This window comes from Aethalodelphis obliquidens, unplaced genomic scaffold, assembly GCF_003676395.1.
Source record: "Aethalodelphis obliquidens isolate GAN/ISIS:26980383/991018 unplaced genomic scaffold, ASM367639v1 scaffold72, whole genome shotgun sequence".
Taxonomy (NCBI): Eukaryota; Metazoa; Chordata; class Mammalia; order Artiodactyla; family Delphinidae; genus Aethalodelphis; species Aethalodelphis obliquidens.
Window position 1 is genome coordinate 10,130,701 of NW_020838016.1, and position 20,767 is coordinate 10,151,467.

General features: G+C 34.4%; 1 protein-coding gene across 4 annotated transcripts in view; it reads left to right on the forward strand.

Moving 5' to 3' along the window:
* The window catches only part of U2SURP (U2 snRNP associated SURP domain containing), a 55,790-nt gene that overhangs the window by 24,441 nt on the left and 10,582 nt on the right, over positions 1 to 20,767 (forward strand). For 2 of the 4 annotated variants that reach the window (XM_027091756.1, XM_027091755.1), the window contains exons 9-24: positions 80 to 115; positions 205 to 287; positions 1,662 to 1,827; positions 2,009 to 2,220; positions 3,165 to 3,208; positions 6,281 to 6,385; positions 7,678 to 7,744; positions 7,825 to 7,988; positions 9,315 to 9,477; positions 9,893 to 9,972; positions 10,911 to 10,998; positions 12,019 to 12,141; positions 13,214 to 13,370; positions 14,226 to 14,321; positions 15,028 to 15,094; positions 19,231 to 19,390. In XM_027091756.1, the coding sequence (XP_026947557.1) occupies positions 80 to 115; positions 205 to 287; positions 1,662 to 1,827; positions 2,009 to 2,220; positions 3,165 to 3,208; positions 6,281 to 6,385; positions 7,678 to 7,744; positions 7,825 to 7,988; positions 9,315 to 9,477; positions 9,893 to 9,972; positions 10,911 to 10,998; positions 12,019 to 12,141; positions 13,214 to 13,370; positions 14,226 to 14,321; positions 15,028 to 15,094; positions 19,231 to 19,390 (1,811 nt within the window). The remainder of the gene's footprint in view (positions 1 to 79; positions 116 to 204; positions 288 to 1,661; positions 1,828 to 2,008; positions 2,221 to 3,164; positions 3,209 to 6,280; positions 6,386 to 7,677; positions 7,745 to 7,824; positions 7,989 to 9,314; positions 9,478 to 9,892; positions 9,973 to 10,910; positions 10,999 to 12,018; positions 12,142 to 13,213; positions 13,371 to 14,225; positions 14,322 to 15,027; positions 15,095 to 19,230; positions 19,391 to 20,767) is intronic. The other 2 variants (XM_027091754.1, XM_027091757.1) reach the window with 2 other exon arrangements.

Sequence of the window (20,767 nt, forward strand, 5' to 3'; positions counted from 1 at the left end):
GTGACATTTATTTTAATGTTTGTTTTTGTGACGAACTATTCCAAAAACTAAGAATTGTTTTCTTTTCCCCCTTTTAAAGTGGATGCGCCTTCAAGAAGAAATAGATCATCTGGTGGTAATACAGTTTTTTGCTTTTTTTAATTCATAGAAATTGTCCAAACTGTGTATTTTGCAGGTTATAATTTTTTCTTTTCTTTGTCCTAGTTCTCGATGATTATGCACCTGGCTCACATGATGTTGGAGATCCAAGCACTACTAATTTATACCTTGGAAACATTAATCCACAGGTAATATTAGAAAAGTAAGATGAATGTTGGCTCATATGCTGTATACTTTTGTAGGAAAACTGCTTTGTCAGTCATTAAAAAAAATGAAGTCAAGAATCTGAAGTAAGCAGATTTGGTGGAACTAGATAAGTCTCTAAAATTATCTCGTGAAATTGAGCCTTAGCGGTATGGGCCGAATTTTCTTGCTACAATTCCTAAGGGCTTGTCTCCTCTTTTTTTCTTCTCCTTTTCTTTTTTTTTTTTTAAAAAAATACATTTATTTAGCTTTGCTTTTCTTCTTCTTATTATTTCTTTTAAAAGCTTTTGGCTGCGTTGGGTCTTCCTTGCTGTGTGCAGGCTTGCTCTAGTTGCAGTGAGCGGGGGCTACTCTTCGTGGTGGTGTTTGGGCTTCTTGTGGTGGCTTCTCTGTTGTGGAGCACGTGCTCTAGGCATGTGGTAGTTGCAGCACCAGGGCACTGTAGTTGTGGCACACAGGCTTAGTTGCTCCGCGGCATGTGGGATCTTCCCACACCAGGGCTCAAACCTGTGTTCCGTGCATTGGCAGGCAGATTCTTAACCACTGCACCGCCAGGGAAGTCCCTGTCTCCTCTTGCTGTAACTGGACTGTCCTCTGATTTTGAAATGTTTTGCTAGGTGCTGATTTTATTTATCAGGATATGACCAGTGGTAGACAATATTCTTTTGAGACTGTCCCTTTCTGATGCATAGCCTACTTCCTTATGGATTTTTTTCTTTTTTCATCTTAATAATAGCAAACTAATATTTCTGCTTTGTCTTTTATATTTTAATTCTTATCCCTGCTTCATTCTTAATTGTTATGGGGAATGTAGTGGTTGCTCTGCATAATAAGATCTTTTAAATAATAATATATATTTTGGACCTCATTGCATACTTACCCTTTTTTGTTTTCTATGTTCTTGATTACACTGGCAGCTGGGTGCTGGAAAAAGAAAAAGTGACCAGATTCTTTATTTCTTTCATTGCCAACAAATATTTCCTCCTTGACTTAAGTGTGGTAATCATTGCTGCCTGAAAAAGGTTGCTAAATGCTGAACAAACCATTGCTGTAGAAAGCGTATTTTAGGTGCAGGATCTCAGAAGGAGGAAGAGTGAAGGTAAAGGTGTGCTTTTGATTTCTCCAGCCACCCAGCCTCTTCACCCGGCCACTTACGTAAAACAGAATGTTTCTGGTGTGAAAAGATTTGCGCGTGCCCCGTGAAGGCAGGATTTTACCCTTGTAGAGGTCCCAGTACTTGAATGGAAAGCTGTAGCATTGATAGATCTCTTCTCATTTTGCAAAAACTGCTCTGTGCTGCATAGAGTTCTTTCTTCTTTCCTCTTTGCTTACCAAAAATATCTTATGCCTTATAATAGATGAATGAAGAAATGTTGTGCCAGGAGTTTGGAAGATTTGGGCCCCTGGCCAGCGTGAAAATTATGTGGCCCAGAACTGATGAAGAAAGGGCAAGAGAGAGAAATTGTGGCTTTGTGGCCTTTATGAATAGAAGAGATGCTGAAAGAGCTTTAAAAAACTTAAATGGTAAGGAAGCCCATCTGTAGAACTCAGATATTGCTTTGGTTTTGAAAAGTATTTATAAAAACTCGAGGGGAAAAATGGACCAGAAAGGTAAAGGTTAAACATGAAAATTAATTTAAATCACCAGAGAGCCCTTATTTTCTTCTGAGAGTTACCAGGGTGACTTTTCTTTTCTTTCTTTTAGGAAAGATGATTATGTCTTTTGAAATGAAGTTAGGTTGGGGTAAAGCTGTGCCTATTCCTCCACATCCAATATACATTCCGCCTTCCATGATGGAACATACGCTTCCCCCACCTCCGTCAGGACTGCCTTTTAATGCGCAGCCTAGAGAGCGATTAAAAAACCCCAATGCTCCCATGTTACCACCACCTAAAAACAAGGAGGATTTTGAGAAGGTAATTTAAAAAATGTATATAGGGCCGCATCTAATTTGTAAATACTAAATCTGTGGTAGTATTTCTTTTCAACAATTTATAGAAAGTGTGTGTGTAATTCTGTTTGGCAACTCTTAAAGAAAATGAAATAACTTAGATGTGTTCCCTGCCTTAGCCCATGGAAACCCTGTATTGGGATGCTAGGTCATATTTTTATTTGTGGCTATCATTCCTTTTTTGACCACTTATTAAGTTTTTTTTTTTTTTTCCTTTGTCCACTGTTGTATCCAGGTTTGCTTAAGTGTAGTATCTAAATTTACTTTGTTTTGAGAAAGTGATACTTTGTATTTGGTTAAGTGCCTTTTCAGTTAGAAAGACTCCTAAATAGTTAAATTGTTTGGATGGCAGCTAGCTAATAACTTCGTTTTCAAGATCTAAGGTATTAGAATATTTGAGAGCATATATGGTTTTTAAAAAGTTAGCTACTCTAGTAAAAGCAAAGGGTGAGTATTTTCTTTTTATTAAACATAAAACCAACTTAATTTCAAGTTATAAGAATTTGTTGGTTCTATTATGAATTAATTACACTTAAAATGACAGGGCTGGTTTTAAAGGCTTGGGAACAAAGTAGCAAACTGTATGGTCAGAGGCAAACAGTTAATGATTTCACAAATTAAAATCTTTATCTGATAATTCTCAGTGTAGTACCTATTTCAGTGCATTGATGTGCATTCTGGCAGGAATGTTCTGATTCTTTGCATTTGGTGAACGTTTACTGTTCACTGAACACATCCATTTGCATTTATGTAATTGCTTAGTGTATAATTACTTCAAATGCAGTGATTGCCTGCAAAACTTGTGATTAGATGTGTAGTATTTTCAATGCATATGTATATTTTTGCTTGTTACTTGTTAACAATACTCACATATTCTATGTTTATTATCTGATGTGACTTCATATACAGACTCTGTCGCAAGCCATAGTCAAAGTGGTTATCCCAACAGAAAGGTACATGTTTTTCTTTATTATTACTGATCTAAATATAGACAATATCCCCTTCTGAATTAAAAAAAAAAAATGGTGTTGAGGAAAAGGTAGTATCTTGACTGAGCAATGGTTCCTTCCCAGTACTTTTTGGGGGGGATATGTGAAATCTAACTAACTTTAGTATACTTTGCAATTTTATGTCATTATCTTTTTTGTTTTATTGTTACCAATGTAGGGTGTTTTGTAGCTTTAGTAGTTAGAATGTGTTTAATAGATTTAATCTGGAGTTGTTAGTCTAATAACATTAGACTATTGGGATGGGAAAATAGGTGTTTTAAATGTATCTTAAATTTTAGATAATGTTACATTTTGACCCAATCTGTTATTTTTTTCCTTGGTTTCTGAATTGTCTGTGTTTAATATGCAACCTTAGTTTGAGTTTTCCTTACTGAAAGCATACCTTTATTTTTCCTAAATGATTTTAAGAAGGAATTTCTATTATTCTCATGAACACTGACCATAACTAGAAACTTTTTTCATGATAACAAAGGTGTTTGGAATTCTTTTATTTTCCTTTCTTCCTTTTTTTCTTTTTCAACATAATGTTAAAGCGGAAGAATTCATGCTGTAGGTATGCTCTTGCTCAGTCAAGCTAAGCCTTTTCCCAAACACAGGAACACAACACTGGTTGAATAATAACACAAAAGAATACCAAATTCTCTTTGACATTGGCCTTGGTGAGCAACACCAGCTGAACTGTCTGCGGCAGCGGGGGACCAGGAAAACATCATGGGATGGATTGGGAAAGTATACAGTTTTTGACCAGACATTGGTACGATCGACTCCAATAAATGTGGTTTTATTATAACTGAGAGACAATTTTTGTTGTTGTTGCCCAGAATAAGATAATTACCATTTTAAAATAAAATAATGCACTTTAAATTATACCATCTTTTTGTACTACACTGTTTCATTCTGATAGAAAAGTCACCTTTTTAAAAATAAGCACATAATCCTTAAGGAAAAAAGTGATTACAGTTCTTAAGAATCTTGAATTAAAGTTAATTGTCAGATTTTGATTTTAAATAATCATGAAACATATTAAAACTTCTTTTAAACTTTAAATTTTCTAAAAATAGATATATCAGTTACAAGCCTGTTTAAAACTATAGTGGGTTTTTTTTTCCACTGGTAAAGCACTCACAGGAAAGTAGTATATTGGCATCACTTAAAAAGCATATATCCAGTATTAGCTTTACATGTGGCTCAGCTTATTTCTAAACAAAATTTTGAGTGTACATTTTGCTGTAAAGTCTTGACTCACCATTACAATGAATCCTTTGTTTTAAACTTGCTAAATCATTTTTCATCTATCTTTAATATGCAAGTCAAGTTGCTTTTGACTTAATTCATACAAGTTTCTGGATGTGTAGTATTTGTCCACCTAGTCATTGATTTTATATATTATGATACATAAAATTTCCCTTTAATTTGACATATACCAGTGGGAGTTTTGGGACTGAATCAATACCATATCTCCCTTCTTTTAAAACAATGTCATTAACCACATGGATGTTGAGAATACATTCTCATTTGGTTATCAAGACCTGCATATTTGCAGACCAATTAGTACTTCTGTGAAAGAATTTTTAGATTTAAAATTGATACTTTTGGGTTTTTGCTTTAACAGTTTGAGGTTGAATTAATAATTTTAATATATAGTTTTCCCTCTGTTAAAGATTTATTAAACCTTCATATTTTTCTTTGACCTCTTTTAGGAGGTCAAAAAAATTCATTTTTTCACTATGTAGAGATTTTAGTGTCCACTTAAGTAGGTTTGTTTGAAAACTGAGAAAATAATTATAATCAGCATGAGATAAATTATTTTACTGTTCATGTACTCTGAAGCAGGGCTTTATAGAGCAAAAAAAATGTCTTATTCTATAACTGTATATTTATTTATATTCTAGCAGTTATATGAACTTAATTTGAGCTGGGAATGCTAAAGGTGTAATTTAGTGTGTGCCTTGTACCAAGAGCCAATATCCTTTTGCTTTTCCCATTTGTTATTTGCCAACTCTATATGGTGGAGAGTGGTGAAATGAGAAATCAGAAGTAGCTGTCATAAGCTGAATCATTTTTGCCTGACACTGTAATCAATGTCTAAAATTGTGTTTGGAGCCTAATAAGGTATCAGATTTTAAAAATAAAGACTTTGTATAAGCCCAGTCAACAAAATGACGACTAAAAAGTTACATATGTTTATTTTTGGCTTAAATATTGGGAAGTAATTGTTATGAAAAATGGGAAGGGCATATCACCAATGTCCCTTATTTCAGAATATTTTGGAAACAGGACTCCATTCGTTTAAGGCTTTGGCAATATAATTGCTTTATTGATTCAGAACACACAGGCAGAATTATACATGTCATGAACTATGTGAACTAGTTTGAAGTGTGGTCCAAAGGGATGTTGCCTCATTAAAGGTCAGATTCAATAAAAACTCCATCTGCTATATGTGTACCAGAAAAGCACAGGAGTTGGATGGATTTTTTTTTTATTATTATTAACTCAGACCTTAAACTTGTTAATAGTTGTGCATTTTTATAAATTATAGTCATGTATATAACATTTCAATATCACTACAAAAGTGCTTGGTTTAGGAATGTTTTCTTTTAAAACTGAGATAGTGTGTAAGTTTTTAGATGGTTATGATAACATGTAAGCTTTAAGTTACTGATTTTATATATTTGCAGCTTTCCAGTTAGTTGTGATTCATAATTTAATGTTTTGCATTTGGAAAGTAAAATTAAGTGGGTATTTAGACATTGAAATCTTTATTACTGTGAAGCTGTGTTGTGGTTTCCCACCCTCCCTTCCCTTCCCTTCCCCTCCCACTCCCTTATCCCCATTGCCCCACTCCCTCTTAATGCACAAGGTATTAACTATGCTCCAGGTTACTTTCTTGGTATAAAATTCTGTATTAGTCAGCAGAATAATCTTTTTCTGCACAATTATAGTAACTTAGGTCAAGTGTAGTTTTATTTAGTGGTAGGTCTGAATCCATTTTCTTTAACTGTGTTGTTGTTGTAGGAATTTGCTCGCCCTGATACATCGAATGATAGAGTTTGTTGTACGTGAAGGGCCAATGTTTGAAGCTATGATTATGAACAGAGAGATCAACAATCCTATGTTCAGGTGTGCATTTTTTTTATTGTGGTAATAACATTTACATGTAACATACAACTGACCATTTATATATGTACAGTTCAGTGGCATTAAGTACATTCATGTTGTTGTGCAACCATCACCATAACTTTTCACATTTTCCATAACTGAAACTCTGTACCCCTTAAACAATAACTCCCCATTCCTTTGGTCCCTCAGCCCCTGGCAACCACCATTCTACTTTCTGTGAATTTGATTACCCTAGGTACCTCATCTAAGTGGAGTCATACCTTATTTGTGCTTTTGAAACTGGCTTATTTCACTTAGCTTAATGTCTTCAAGGTTCATCCTTGGTATATAGCATGTGTCAGAATTTCCTTACCTTTTAAGGCTGAATAATATTCCATTGCATGTATATACCACATTTTGTGTATCCTCAGATGTGCATTTTTAAAAATACTTTAAAATTAAAAATACTCAAAGAAAAAAGTCCTAGAAGTATGAGGTTATTTTCGTAATGGGGTGAGAAGGCAGTTTTAATAATTAGACTAGAATGTGCCTGGGTCAATTTTCCAGTGATTTCCATGGTTTGATTAATTAAATAGCTTTGTTTTTAGCATTCTCTAGGAGGAAAATATTTTTCATTGTGTTTTTCAATGAAAGAGTCTTTCATAAGCAAAATACGGTAGAATAAATGAGGTTTATAAGAAACTACTTATCTTCTGAATAGTTATATCTAACACTTCATTTGCAATTTACTTAAGTCATTTAAAAACCACTGCTTTTGGGCTTCCCTGGTGGCGCAGTGGTTGAGAGTCCGTCTGCCGATGCAGGGGACACGGGTTCGTGCCCCGGTCCGGGAAGATCCCGCATGCTGCGGAGCAGCTGGGCCTGTGAGCCATGGCCGCTGAGCCTGTGCGTCTGGAGCCTGTGCTCCACAAGGGGAGAGGCCACAACAGTGAGAGGCCCGCGTACCGCAAAAAACAAAACAAAAAACACTGCTTTTGAAATTATATTTTGGGAAGATCTCTCCATTGCCCGACACAGTACCTGACACATAGTGTTCAATAAAACTGATTGTAAGACTCAGCAAGATGCATACATACCTTCTGAGTATTAGTGTCAGTCACAAAGGCAGTCTGGGGTTGGGGTGAGGAAGGGGATAGATGGTAGTCGGTGAGGATTTCTCTTCAGGGATCTTTGCTTTTGGTTTTCTTTAGAAGTAAATAGACAAATAATATTTCTCATTTGTTCATATTTACTTGAAGATAGTTCTCCATTAAAGAATCCAATGTTTAATTTTTTGTTTGTTTTTGTTTTAGATTCTTATTTGAAAACCAGACACCAGCCCATGTTTACTATAGGTGGAAGCTTTATTCTATTCTGCAGGCAAGTATAATCAACTACTTTTTTTAATTTTGACTCTGAGGTATTAGATCTTTCTAATAACATTCTGGACACTTAACTAGGGAGATTCTCCGACTAAGTGGCGGACGGAAGATTTTCGTATGTTCAAAAACGGATCTTTTTGGAGGCCACCACCGTTAAATCCATATCTGCATGGGATGTCAGAAGAGCAGGAAACAGAAGCTTTTGTAGAGGAGCCTAGTAAAAAGGGAGCACTTAAGGAAGAGTAAGATTTTTACCTTTCTTGTTTTATATTCAGAAAAGTTGCTTTAATGGTCACTTTAATTAATGGTCTTAATAAGATGTGTTAACCCTAAAATAAAATGGTTTTTAAAAGTTGTGATTGTTTAAAATAGTAACATCTCTTAACATATGCATTGTAATTTTAAAAATCTTGGCAAGTATTATAAGTGTGTGTCCTACTCAACCTGACCTCTTCCTACTGATAAAAATTATTGATGATCTCTTAAGTGATGGTACTCCAGCAGTGGAATACTTTATATATTCTTATAGAAATTATTTCATGGCCCTTAGAACTCTTGCCTCTTTGAATGCAACGCAGAGGTAAAGTTATTTTATGGCTTAGTGAAGTCAAATGGGTGACTGCAAAGCTGCTCCATGAAGTGCCGTGTGCGGCCACCATGGAAACATGTTATTATTAGTGCTCAGTCAGCACTGCTTCAGGGCAGTTAGCCTGGTTTAAGAAGCAAAAACAAATTTAACTGTTGAAATGTTTAGAGGAAATTCTGTATACCTGAAGGGGAAAAAAAGGCCAAAATAATTTTTAGCTTATAGGATTATATACTTCACTGTCAATAAATCTTAATGCTAGTTGCATTGATGCATTGTTTGTGAGAGCATTGCTGATAGAGAACTATAGCATTTGAGAATATATTTGCTTCTGAAGATGTATGTTCATCATTACTTTTGCCCAGGGATCTGCATACTCAGCCCATAGGCTAAATCTGGCTACCTCCTATTTTTGTAAATAAATTTTTATTTGAACATGGCCATAGCTATCCTTTTACATGTACTCTGTGGTTGCTTTGGTGTTATAGCAGCAAAGCTGAGTAACTGTGACAGAGACTATGACTTTCAAAGCCTAAAATATTCACTCTGTGATCCTTTACAGAAAAAGTTTGTCAACCCTTGCTTTGTATCCTGTCCTAATCCTATGCAGAAGTGCTAAAGTAACAAACTTCCTTCAAAGGAGAGTGAAGACCATGAAGGTTCTTCACTGTAATAGGATAATAGGAGTGGGACATTCGTGAAGACTCTTGAAAAAATGCCTATAATTTTAAATTTACTTAATTTGTAAACTAAAAGTCACTAAAATAATTTATTAGTTCCTGGGATAGTTTTCTTCCCCATATAAATTCTTTAAAAAAAGGTAACATATTTGGAATATGTAACACAAATCAGACTTAACATAATTTAGTCTTCAGAGTTTTATCTGAGTGGGTTTTAAAGAAATTAACTTGCTAGCAGAAAGTATAATGGCATTTGAAATTTGTATTTATAAATACTTATAAGTTAAAAAATTCGTATTCAGACAGAGGGACAAATTAGAAGAAATTCTGCGGGGGTTAACTCCAAGGAAAAATGATATTGGAGATGCAATGGTTTTCTGTCTTAATAATGCTGAAGCTGCTGAAGAAATAGTGGATTGCATTACCGAGTCATTGTCCATCTTAAAGACACCCCTCCCCAAAAAGGTATGGGAATACTTTCTCCTAATGGAACATTCAGTTAAGTAAAGGAGAGGTAATAGTTGACTTCTATTTGAATTGAAATTGGTTTCCTTTTTGAATGAAGAAGTTGACTGAAGAAATCTTTCTCGTGGAGTTTCATTTTCCTACTGCCTGGGAAACTTATCTTAGTTATTAACACACAAATTATCAACAGATTGAAATGTAAATGAGTTACAACTTCTATCCCTGTCCAAGTCATGGTTGTGGTGATACTGAATTTCTTAAAACCCTTCTCATTAGTTAGGATTATTAAATTATGGCTAAACATTGGCCTTATGCTGTTGATTCAAAAAATTTCAATATGGAAATATTTTTAGTAATGTTTTTTGCTGTTGGTTTTTATTTTTAATCCATTTTATGCTATCTTTTGGTATTCTAGATTGCCAGATTATATTTGGTTTCTGATGTTTTGTACAACTCTTCAGCCAAAGTTGCCAATGCTTCCTATTATAGAAAATTGTAAGTATAGTGATGTAAGTTGATATGCCTGAACTAAAATATTTAAGGGTAAGGAGCTCAGAAAAGAGGATAGTTTTGTTAATTAATACCCTCAATAATAAGAAATAATTTGAACTTCTTCATAGTTTGTTTAATATTCTAAAAATTGGATTGTATTCATTGAAGTAAACCACTTTAAGGTAAATTATTATAATCTTTTGAAAGTTTTTCTATCAGTTTCTTGATTAACTATTAATAAAAGAACAAATAGGAAGAGTTAAAAATCACTTTATTCCTATTGTGTATTTAGCCACTTGTGTAATAAATAAGCTGAAACACTAGAAATAGTGGCCAACAAAGGAAGAAAACAAAGGAGCATTAACTATTTATAGAATCAGTGTTCTCTGATCATCATTGTATTGGTTGTAGTTCATTGTTAATGTTTTCCTAGGCAATAGGAAATTATGTTGCTGTATATTGATATATAGCTCTTCCTCAGTTCCCCACAGTTCCTTTTTGGTGTTTATTTTATGAATTAGGAAAGCTTTTCTTTAGGAACTGGCTCTGAAGGGAAATTTGGAGGTTTGGGCCCTAATCTTAGCTCTGCTATTCCTTCTTTTGCCTTGGACAGGTCACTTACCTTTTCTATTTCCTATTTTATAAAACAAAGAGGTTGGACTAGATGGCTCAAGGTATCCTAGATGTAAAAGTTCCTTTTTAATTAAGGGAACTAGTTCTTAAGGCTCTTCATGCGATTTTGCAGAAGAAAAATTCAGAATAATAGGAGTTAAAGTTATAGTTTTAGAGTTTAAACACCTAATTCTTATTTTTAAAGATTTACTTGATTAATTTATTTATAAAATTAAAAGTCCAGAGTGGTTTTCATTGGCTAGCATGTTGAAGTAGATAAGGATTTTTAAACACATTCTATTGTAAAAAACATATTATTTGAATTTCAGTTTTGAAACAAAGTTGTGTCAGATATTTTCAGACCTCAATGCTACCTATCGTACAATTCAAGGCCATTTACAGTCTGAAAACTTTAAGGTACGTTTATTGTTTGGGTATTTTTGCCCTAGTGTTTTAAATGGGAAGTAGGCGCCGGGAAGCACATTGGAGGGCTAAAAGAGTATGTTAAGTAAGTGTAAGACATAACTTAGATGTTTCAGAAATTATTGTTTTAAAATTTACTGCCATTTTACCTTCAGTGTCAAAAAAAGTCTGAAATTTTAAAATATGTGTAGTGTTTTGTTGGGTGTCTGTTTTAGTTTTAAGGGTTTTATTTAAACATTTTAAATATTGGTCTTTTCACAGAAAACACTCAGAAGATCACTTGTTTTGTAGTGGTATATATTATTTGGCTGGATTAGGAATATAGTTATTCATGTTGAAAGTATATTCAGTTGTTAATTTTTTATTAACTCTCAAGCTGTAGACCAATGTTAAGAAAAGCCAAACAGAATACCTTACTTATAGTTGAAAAAATAGATACACTTTCATGGGAAGAATACTCATTAAGGAAATTTTTAGCTTGGGAAGATGCCCAGTGACCCTACCCATTTAGGGGATTCAGACAAACAACTCCATTAAAATTTTTTTTGACCTCAAATTTTGACCATAAGACAGAGATTATAGAAAAGTTTAAGGAGGGGACAGAGAGAAGTGTTAGCCAGAATCAAGAAGTACTTCATCGGACCATAAAGGAATTCAGATCAAAATGTGGGCTACCTTGATATCCAGCTTTCATAAGTTTCTAAGCTAGTGTTTCCCAGAATGTGGCCTCATGTGTACCACCAGTGGTGTGGGACCTTGATCTTAGGTGACTGAGAGCAAACAGTTACTGTTTATTTTTTTATTACATTTATTCTTAGTTTATTTCCTCTTTTAATGGGGAGGTAATATTGATTTTTTAAAAAAATATTGTAATGATGAATAGATATTTCCCTTAAACTTTAAAAAAGAATATTGGTTTAAAGGAAAATTTAGCAAATTGTGATGGTCATTATCATGAGATGACATTGGATAGTTATTGCCCTAAATGATAATTCATTGTCTTTTTCCTGTTAGCAACGGGTAATGACCTGCTTTAGAGCATGGGAAGATTGGGCAATTTATCCAGAACCATTTTTGATCAAACTACAAAATATTTTCTTAGGACTTGTAAATATTATTGAAGAAAAGGAGACAGAGGTAGGTATTCAGTGTATTTGTCCGATTATCTTAAAATTTATTTCTGGAATGCTGTGGAGCTATCATGTGTTACAAATGTAACATTTCTTTGTGGAAAATGCCTACTGCTTACCACTAAACAGTGGATTTTTGTTGCTGGGATTGCTGGAGCCCAGGACTTGAAATTACATGTAACAGGAATTCTCTGTTTTGTGTCCTTATGTGAAAATTGGTGACTTTTTTATTTGATGACATGAAAGGATTTATAGTATATTAGTAGGAAAAAACCAAGTAATAGAGTAATGTATATAGCATGATTTCGTTTTGTTAAATTAAAGATAGCTGTGTAAGTAAACATATACCTGAAAAGATGCACCACAGTGGTAGCAGATTGTATTCATCACCGTTCTGTGTTTTTGTTTTTGTTTTTTTAACCTCCTCAATAGTTCTTAAATCCATCATCTTCATTTCTACCATCCTAATCCAGCTATCATATTTTCACTTTTACTGCTCCAACCACATGGTCCTTGTTTCAGTTTCTTAAATATGTTTCCTCCTACCATACATCTTTGTACATGTTCTTTCCTCTTTCTGGAACATCTCTTCTTTATCTGAGACACTTCGGATCTCAGTTTGAGCATAAATTCATTGAGCCTTCTCAGACCTCTTTAGGTGGAACCTACTTATTACACATTCTAATAACACAGTGCACCTCTTTGTTATAGCAGTCATCGTGTATTGTTGTGATTATCTGATTGTCTGGCTCCTTCTCTGCCCCCCTGTCCCCCCCACCCCCTAATTGTACTAAGCTCTATGACAGGAGGGACTAGGGCACCAAGGCTCATTTTTGCTCATCATTGTATCCTCAGTGCCTCACATGGTACCTGGCGTAATTAAGTACTTGGTAACTATTTGATAAATATTGCACAGATGAATGCGTCTTTGTCAGCTGGATGATAAAAATATATTCTTATTATATCCTCACATTGTACCTGGGAATGTTGGTTGGTTTATACTGGATTGCAAGTTAATCTTTTAGCAATATGACTTTAGCAAGCAAAAGAAAATGTTACAGTAGTATGTGTTTTTATAGGATGTACCAGATGACCTTGATGGTGCCCCCATTGAGGAAGAGCTTGATGGTGCACCTCTAGAAGATGTGGATGGAATTCCTATTGATGCTACTCCCATTGATGACCTTGATGGAGTCCCTATAAAGAGCCTTGATGATGATCTTGATGGAGTGCCTTGTAAGTTCAAATTTCAAACTCATTAAATCTAGCTAATAAGTTTGATTCCAAGCCTCTTTAATTTCCACACATGCTGATATGGAAAAAGGTTATAATTTCTCAGTAAGATTGTCAGTCATTAAACTTTTTTCTGTCTTTTATTTCTGACGTTTCAGAATTGAACAACCCAGTAATACATTTGTGCCAAGAAAAAGGTTTCCTTTCTGGTCACATTTATTTGTTGGGACAGTCAGCCTCTTACAATATTAGCAGGTTTTTCCTGTCTTGTTAGGAAACTATAGGCAAAATCTTGTGTTCAATTGTATGCATAATCCCAGGTGCTTGGTTTTATCAGTTCTATTTTTATTATTAGTTTTCCTAACTTATAGATTCAGTTTTCCTGTTTGCCTGAAATCATTTTTGGAAATAGGAAGTATACATAATCTTTAGTACATTTGGATTATATGTTAAAATATTGAATAATATATGAATTCTGCAGTTTAAACAATAATTAGATAAAGGCACTAAAGTTTCTTTTACTTCCTCAGCTTCTCCATTTGCTTGCAATAACCACCTCTGTGTTCTGAGTATGTGTGTGTGTGTGTGTGTATATATACACACACACACACACACATGTGCATATGTGTATGTATAAATTATATTTATACTTATATTTAAAAATTGGACCTCAGGTGCAGAGAGTTGGATTAGTCATAATCCTTGTTCTTGACAAGGATTATATCTTATATAATCCTTGTCATTATTAGTCCATGTGTGACCTTATTTAATTTTACTTTTTAATAATAAGTGAATACTCATGAGCTCCTTAAGTCATCCTCTAGTAGTCAGAATTAATGGCTCATCTTTCTTCAATAGTGGATGCGACTGAAGACTCAAAGAAGAATGAGCCTATATTTAAGGTTGCCCCATCAAAATGGGAAGCTGTAGATGAATCTGAATTGGAAGCACAGGGTAAGTAAAAATACAATAAATACAAAGCTTTAAAAACTTGAGTACTTAAAATTTTACCAAATCGTTGTGTGTGTATACATTTTCCTTTTGTATTTTATAACATGTTTCAACCTTAAGACCCAGTGTTGTCATATTTTATGTCTAGTGGCTAAGTTTTCATTGTGGTTGCTGTTTAAATTTTCTTAGATCCTTCAGTTTGGATGCTTCAAGAGTAATCAGAGAAATCACTAAAAACCTTTTAGGTTAAGCCATTTCAGTAGAAAATGTAGATGGGAAGCTGTACCTATTTGGAAGTTTACTTAGAGGTCAGTTTCAGAAAAAACAAAGCTTTGTCTCTTTTATAATGCTTGACTTCTTAGATGCAGTTTAGACCTGTCTTTCATACTTGTTTGGACATGTATCCTAGTGCTTATAATCTGTAATTGTTAATTTAGTATTTGTAGGTTCTAATGAAATAAATCTTACCATCTAGCATAGAAATAAGGATGACAACATTAGTTGTCACCTCATGAATTTGAATAAAATTATAGTGTAGGTGTGAGGAAAGAAATACATTTAGTACATAGAAATGGCTATTCAAAGAAAAGATAAATGTAGATAACTTCTGTAATATAAACTTTCAGTTCTAAAGCTGGGCTTCTACTGTGCTGCTGCAAAAATGCTGATTTACCTTATGGAATTACATCCTTTTTTTCCTTCCATTCAGCTGTAACAACTTCTAAATGGGAGTTATTTGACCAGCATGAAGAATCAGAAGAAGAAGAAAATCAAAAGTAAGAATCTAAGTTTCGAATATACTCAGTTTCTTATTGCATATACACTCCCTTTTTCATTAAGAGGTATGCTTGAAATAATAGTAAAGAGGAAAACTTAACTCTTAAAAAAACTTGTTTTAAGAGGATCATTTTTAGTTCATTGTTTTTCCAGTGAATAAAGAGCTTTTGCTTTCTGGTTTTGACGCATCTGGTTTCACTTTGCTTTTGAGTTTGTTTTCCTATGCTAGGTTATACATTCTTACTTTGTAGTTACTAAATGGTCGACTGCATTTATTTTAAACCTTTGTCATCAAGTATTGTTTTGGCTCCACAAAAAGTGTTTTTTAAAATGTGAATGGGAAGGTTATGCTCCTTTTTGGGGGGGATTGTGCATTGCTAAGAAAAATAATGCATTATGACCATTATGACCGTTATGTTATTTAAATGTTAACACCTCAGAAGAACTAAGAATAACTAAAAGAAAAAAACCATTTTACCTTTATTTTATGGAGAAATTATAGTTTCAGTTTTGCTCTTTGGTAATTACCCCCGGTTGATTTTGAGTTTAACACTGAATGTGATTATAGGAATTCCTGCTCCCAAATTCTCCTGCAAGTTTATGCTGGTAGTTTTTTTTTTTTTTTAAGATAGCACTTGACACCTTTAAAAATCATTGCAAAAAAAGTTAATTTTTTTTTAATAGGGAAAGAGATGGCATCAAAGCAGAGGTTTCTGGTTTTTGGGTTTTTTTAAAATCTTCTTTTATTGTTTTCATATGGAAGAGTGCACAAAAGGAAAAGTCCCTTTGTGTCCCAGCACAATTTGAGCATTTGTGTGGATTCAATAAGTGGGTGTTAGCATTTAGATTTAAGGCAGTATGATTGATCAGCATTTGTGGAAACACAGTTTGGTATGAGGAAGAAAACTTGGCAATGGTGATGTCTTTCCAGAAACAGTGTGATCAGAACAAGTCAGCAATGATTATGACAACATGTTTACAAAATGTAGATGTGGTTCGCTGATGGAAGTACCTCTCTGAGGCTGTTTAGGAGTACAGGAATTGGAAACAGTCCAGTTTGTTTTCATTTTTATGTCTGCAGTCCCATCATTAGTAACATCTCTCACCATTGTAGGATCACTGCTTTTTAAAATGAGTATGTGTATTCATAAAATAATTATTTAAGGGAAGGGAAGGGTAGAAAAGCCATTGCAGAACCCAAATATTGTTCAAGTGGTTTTGTTTCTAAAGGTGCTAATTTTTTTGCATTGAATTTGATATTTATGTTAATGTTTGAAATGTGAAAGCATTTTTGTGTTGATGGTAATTGTACATTCATACAGTGAAGCACGGATCACTGAAAATATAATTTATATTTTTGATTTTTCCTAGGAGCTCCAAATAAGTCATGATAACATGAAAATAACTTTTTGAAAACAGGGAAAAATACTTTTTCACATATTACTGCTTTCTGGTCCTTGAAATTTTCTTGTGCCTCACTGCTGCCCTCTAGTGGCTGAATCCAAAATGCCTTTTTACCAAGGAGCTGCTTTTTTTGGGCGGGGGCAGGTCAGGGTGCTGCATTGGGTCTTCGTTGCTGCACGCAGGCTTTCTCTAGTTGCAGTGAGCGGGGGTTACTCTTCGTTGTGGTGCACGGGCTTCTCATTGTGGTGGCTTCTCTTGTGGAGCACGGGCTCTAGGCACGCGGGCTTCAGTAGCTGTGGCTTGCGGGCTCTAGAGCACAGGCTTGGTAGCTGTGGCTCCCGGGCTTAGTTGCTCCGCGGCATGTGGGATATTCCCGGACCAGGGCTTGAACCCGTGTCCCCTGCATTGGCAGGCGGATTCCCAACCACTGTGCCACCAGGGAAGCCCTGGAGCTGCTTTTTGACACTAGTAATTATTGTCTTTGCGGCAGAAGGGTGATTAAAAAATATATATAGCACTACTAATGCTTTGGAGAAAAGTTCCAATAGTAATTTAATTCGTTTGTAATGAATTCTGTATGGGTTTAGTCTTGAATTTCCAGTTCTTTACAAGAAGAGCAAGATGAGGCTGTGATGAGATCTGAACCTAGAACTGGTAACTAAGAGCTAAAGTCAAAGCCAATTAGAACAGATCACTCAGGCCTTACAAAATTTAAATAGCAGCTGTAAAGTATGTGTGTATTTTAAATTCTCAAATTGTAGTGTAGTTCATTTTAAAAGTCTTAAATAATATGATTAGTGTTTAGTGTCTAGCCACCTATATTCTTTCTCTGTATGTATAAAAACATGCATATCTATTTAAAGCATAAATTATGTAATGTTGTACATACTATTCTGTGACCCATGTTTTTCACTCAAGTGTCATGGGTTTTGTTATTCCATGTTAGTCCATATGTTTATCTGCTCTGTATTCATCTGTGGTTGAAAGCAAGCATTCAGATAAGTGTACAAGGAAGTTTATCAAGGAATATTTCAAATTGCAAAAAATTTTTTTTGAAAAAATTGTAAATAACAGGCTGGAATTGGTTAAGTAATCTCCATTGAATAGATAACACAGTTTCATTAGCTGTGTTGCATCTTTGTTGATTAACTCTTTCCAGAATAATCCTTCAGTAAATCTGTATTTACACACACACACACACACGCACACACACACACTTTAACCACTAAAAGCATCTGAGACACTTGTAAAACTATTTTGTACCATAAAACAAGAAATTCTCGTTCTTCTAAAAAATTAGCTAAGAACTGCATTTAGGAAGTTTCTGACAAATTAATGAGAAATATTAAGTAAAAGTTTATTTCCGAAAAGAATATGTTTTTTAATCGTTGGTTTTGACTTCTTCCTCTTTTTTTCGTCACCTGAGTATTGTATTGAGTTGTGCCTATATGTGCTACTAATGATTTGTGGGGCTCTGAGAGTATAAAGTGTGAAAAGTATTTTATTAGTATTCTAGAAAGGACCTTTAAATGAGAAATTAAAAAGCTAGTAGTCTCTTTATTTTTATCTACCTTGCTTAAATTTGTCTCATTCAGTGTGTGACTCTAAAATAATTAAAATTTTATTTGGAAAGGATTTAGTTATAATTGTTTTTATATTATTATGAATAGTTTTAAATATATACTAAAAGAACTCCTCTTATTCATGGTAGAGGGTAGTTAGTACTCAAATACCAATATATAAGGGCTTATCAGGTTCAAATATTAAGGGAAAATGGCATATATTCTAGGCTGTGCCAGTAATGTTCATATCACAGTATTGTTTATGAGGAATTTTGTTTGTATATACATAAACATTTTGAGTTTGTACATGGAAGACTTGTTTTGCTCAGATCCAACATTTACACTCAAAAGGCCCAGTCCCAGAGCATACAACCTTTTTTTTTTTTAAGTCCCATCATTCTTTGTGCTTCAAGAACATTGAAGAACATTTGTTAATCCTATCCTGGCAATGATGAGCAGCTTGTCATAGTTGCTCCCCAGTCTGTTTCTACTCGATTGCTTCTGGAAGGACAGGAGAATTTTTCTTTGTTGTATCCTTAGCTATGGTAGTCACTTAGTTTATCATTTTCTTTTTATCTGACATAGAACCAATACAACTTTCATAAATCAACTATGACATGAATACTAATGTGTGCTAAAATTTAAAATTAATACACTGTTTTGTTCTTAGGGTTATGTGTTAATTAGATAAGGTCTTTTACTTGCTGCATAGAAACTCTGTGACTCAAACTTATGTATTCTCTAGCTTACAGGCTCTGCTGAAGGAAGGGTAAACATTTGGCTTTTTAAACATTAACCATCATGAAATCACTCTGAACTATGAAGTATGCAGAAATCACTGATTGATTAGTCATTTCATTTAACTGTTGCAAGGAAAGTTTGTGGCAGAATGAAAACCACAGAAATAACATTAACATAAGCAGAATTTTTAGAAGTGTGATTATGTTGAAGCTCAAATTTTTTCTATGGAGGAAACATAAGAGTTTTATAAAATTGTTATTTGATCAGATATTTAGTAAAAAATGTTTTAGTGATGAATTGTCCTCTTATGTTTTGTTAACATTATTTAAGCTCTAAGGCAGTGAAAAATCAAAAAGCTGTACTGTAAAATGTAATTTTTTTCCTTGCTGTCGTGACATACAACGTATTCTGCTTATTTATTTCCAAAGTCAAGAAGAAGAAAGTGAAGATGAAGAAGATACTCAAAGTTCCAAATCTGAAGAACATCATTTGTACTCTAATCCAATCAAAGAAGAAATGACTGAGTCCAAGTTCTCTAAGTACTCTGAAATGAGCGAGGAAAAACGAGCTAAACTCCGTGAAATTGAGGTTAGTATTGCATTGAAGTTTAAACTACACTACACTGGCCTTCTTTCACTTTTCCCACCAAACTGTGCTTCCTCTTAGCATCATACCTTGGTCCATACTGTTCCCTCTCTGCCTGGAAACCTTCATACCAGCTGTCTTCCTTCAGGCCTCTTAGTTCAAGCATCTCTTCTGTCTTTCTGTTACGATTTTACATGTGTTGTGGTGTGTGTATTTTTTTTTTTTTTCTTGCTTTCTTGTTTAGTGTGTTCCCCACTAGGCTGTGATTTCTGCAAGAGTAAGGGACCATGTCTGTTGTCTGTTCATCATCATATCTCCAGTGCCTGGCACATAGGAGATCCTCTGCAGATATTGATGTAATGAATAGATTATATCTCGCATTATGAAATCCATCACATGTTGAGCATAAATAGTATGTAACAAAAAAAGTGAGATATTTTCTGACACGTTCAAGTTATGTATACGTGGTACTGTAGTAGGCTCATTTTCAGTGTCTGCACGAGTGATGGGGAGAGAGTAGATGTTGATTGGGGTTTAACAATAAGAAGGGGAAATAACTTATTGCGGGAATCCAAACTCTCAAGACTTCTCTCTCTCCATTCCCTTTTCTATTATAGTGCCTTTTTAAAATTACCAAAGGTATTCAGACACGTAAGTGAGGGGAGGGTTGTATAATGGGAGCCTTCCTTATTTCTTGCCCCAAGGTGGTAGAACATTCCCAGTAAATATTAGCAGTCGTGTAGCAGTCAGTCCAGAATCTCAAAAGTGTACGTGAGGGTGAATTTTAATACTCTGTCCGTTCATTTAACAGTATTTTATATGCCTACTGGTTGTCAGTGCTTTTCCTCTTACTAACTTATAATACCTACCACCTTAATTTCCACTTCTCCACTTACTCACTGCTGGGCTGGTACAAGTTCTTGCCCACCTCTTTCTCGATATCACCAAGCCAGAAAGTTAATAGAGAAAACGTTTTGTTTCAGCCTTACACAGAATCAGTGTGATGTCAGTTTTAAGTAGAGAGGAGGGATTTTCAGAGTTAGTAAGTTGATTCATTTTTCCTGAGGTATATTCATATACATTCTTTATAAAATTGTAGGGGAATAAGATGTGTTATCAGTGAATGTGCTCACCTGTGGACCTTTTTCAAGCTGCACATGGCCCTTAACTCTCAGAACTTCTCCCAGTCTTACTGAACTCTGCCTTACTGACCTGATGGATCTATTGGAGTAGAAACAAAGATTGAGTTCAATAAAAAATGTATTTTCTTGATAATTGAATTACCCTCTTATAAATGCCAAAACAGACTGTTTCTAAATGTTCTGTTTTCTTATTGACTTGAAAGAAAACCATGTGATACAACTTTTGTTAATTTGGATG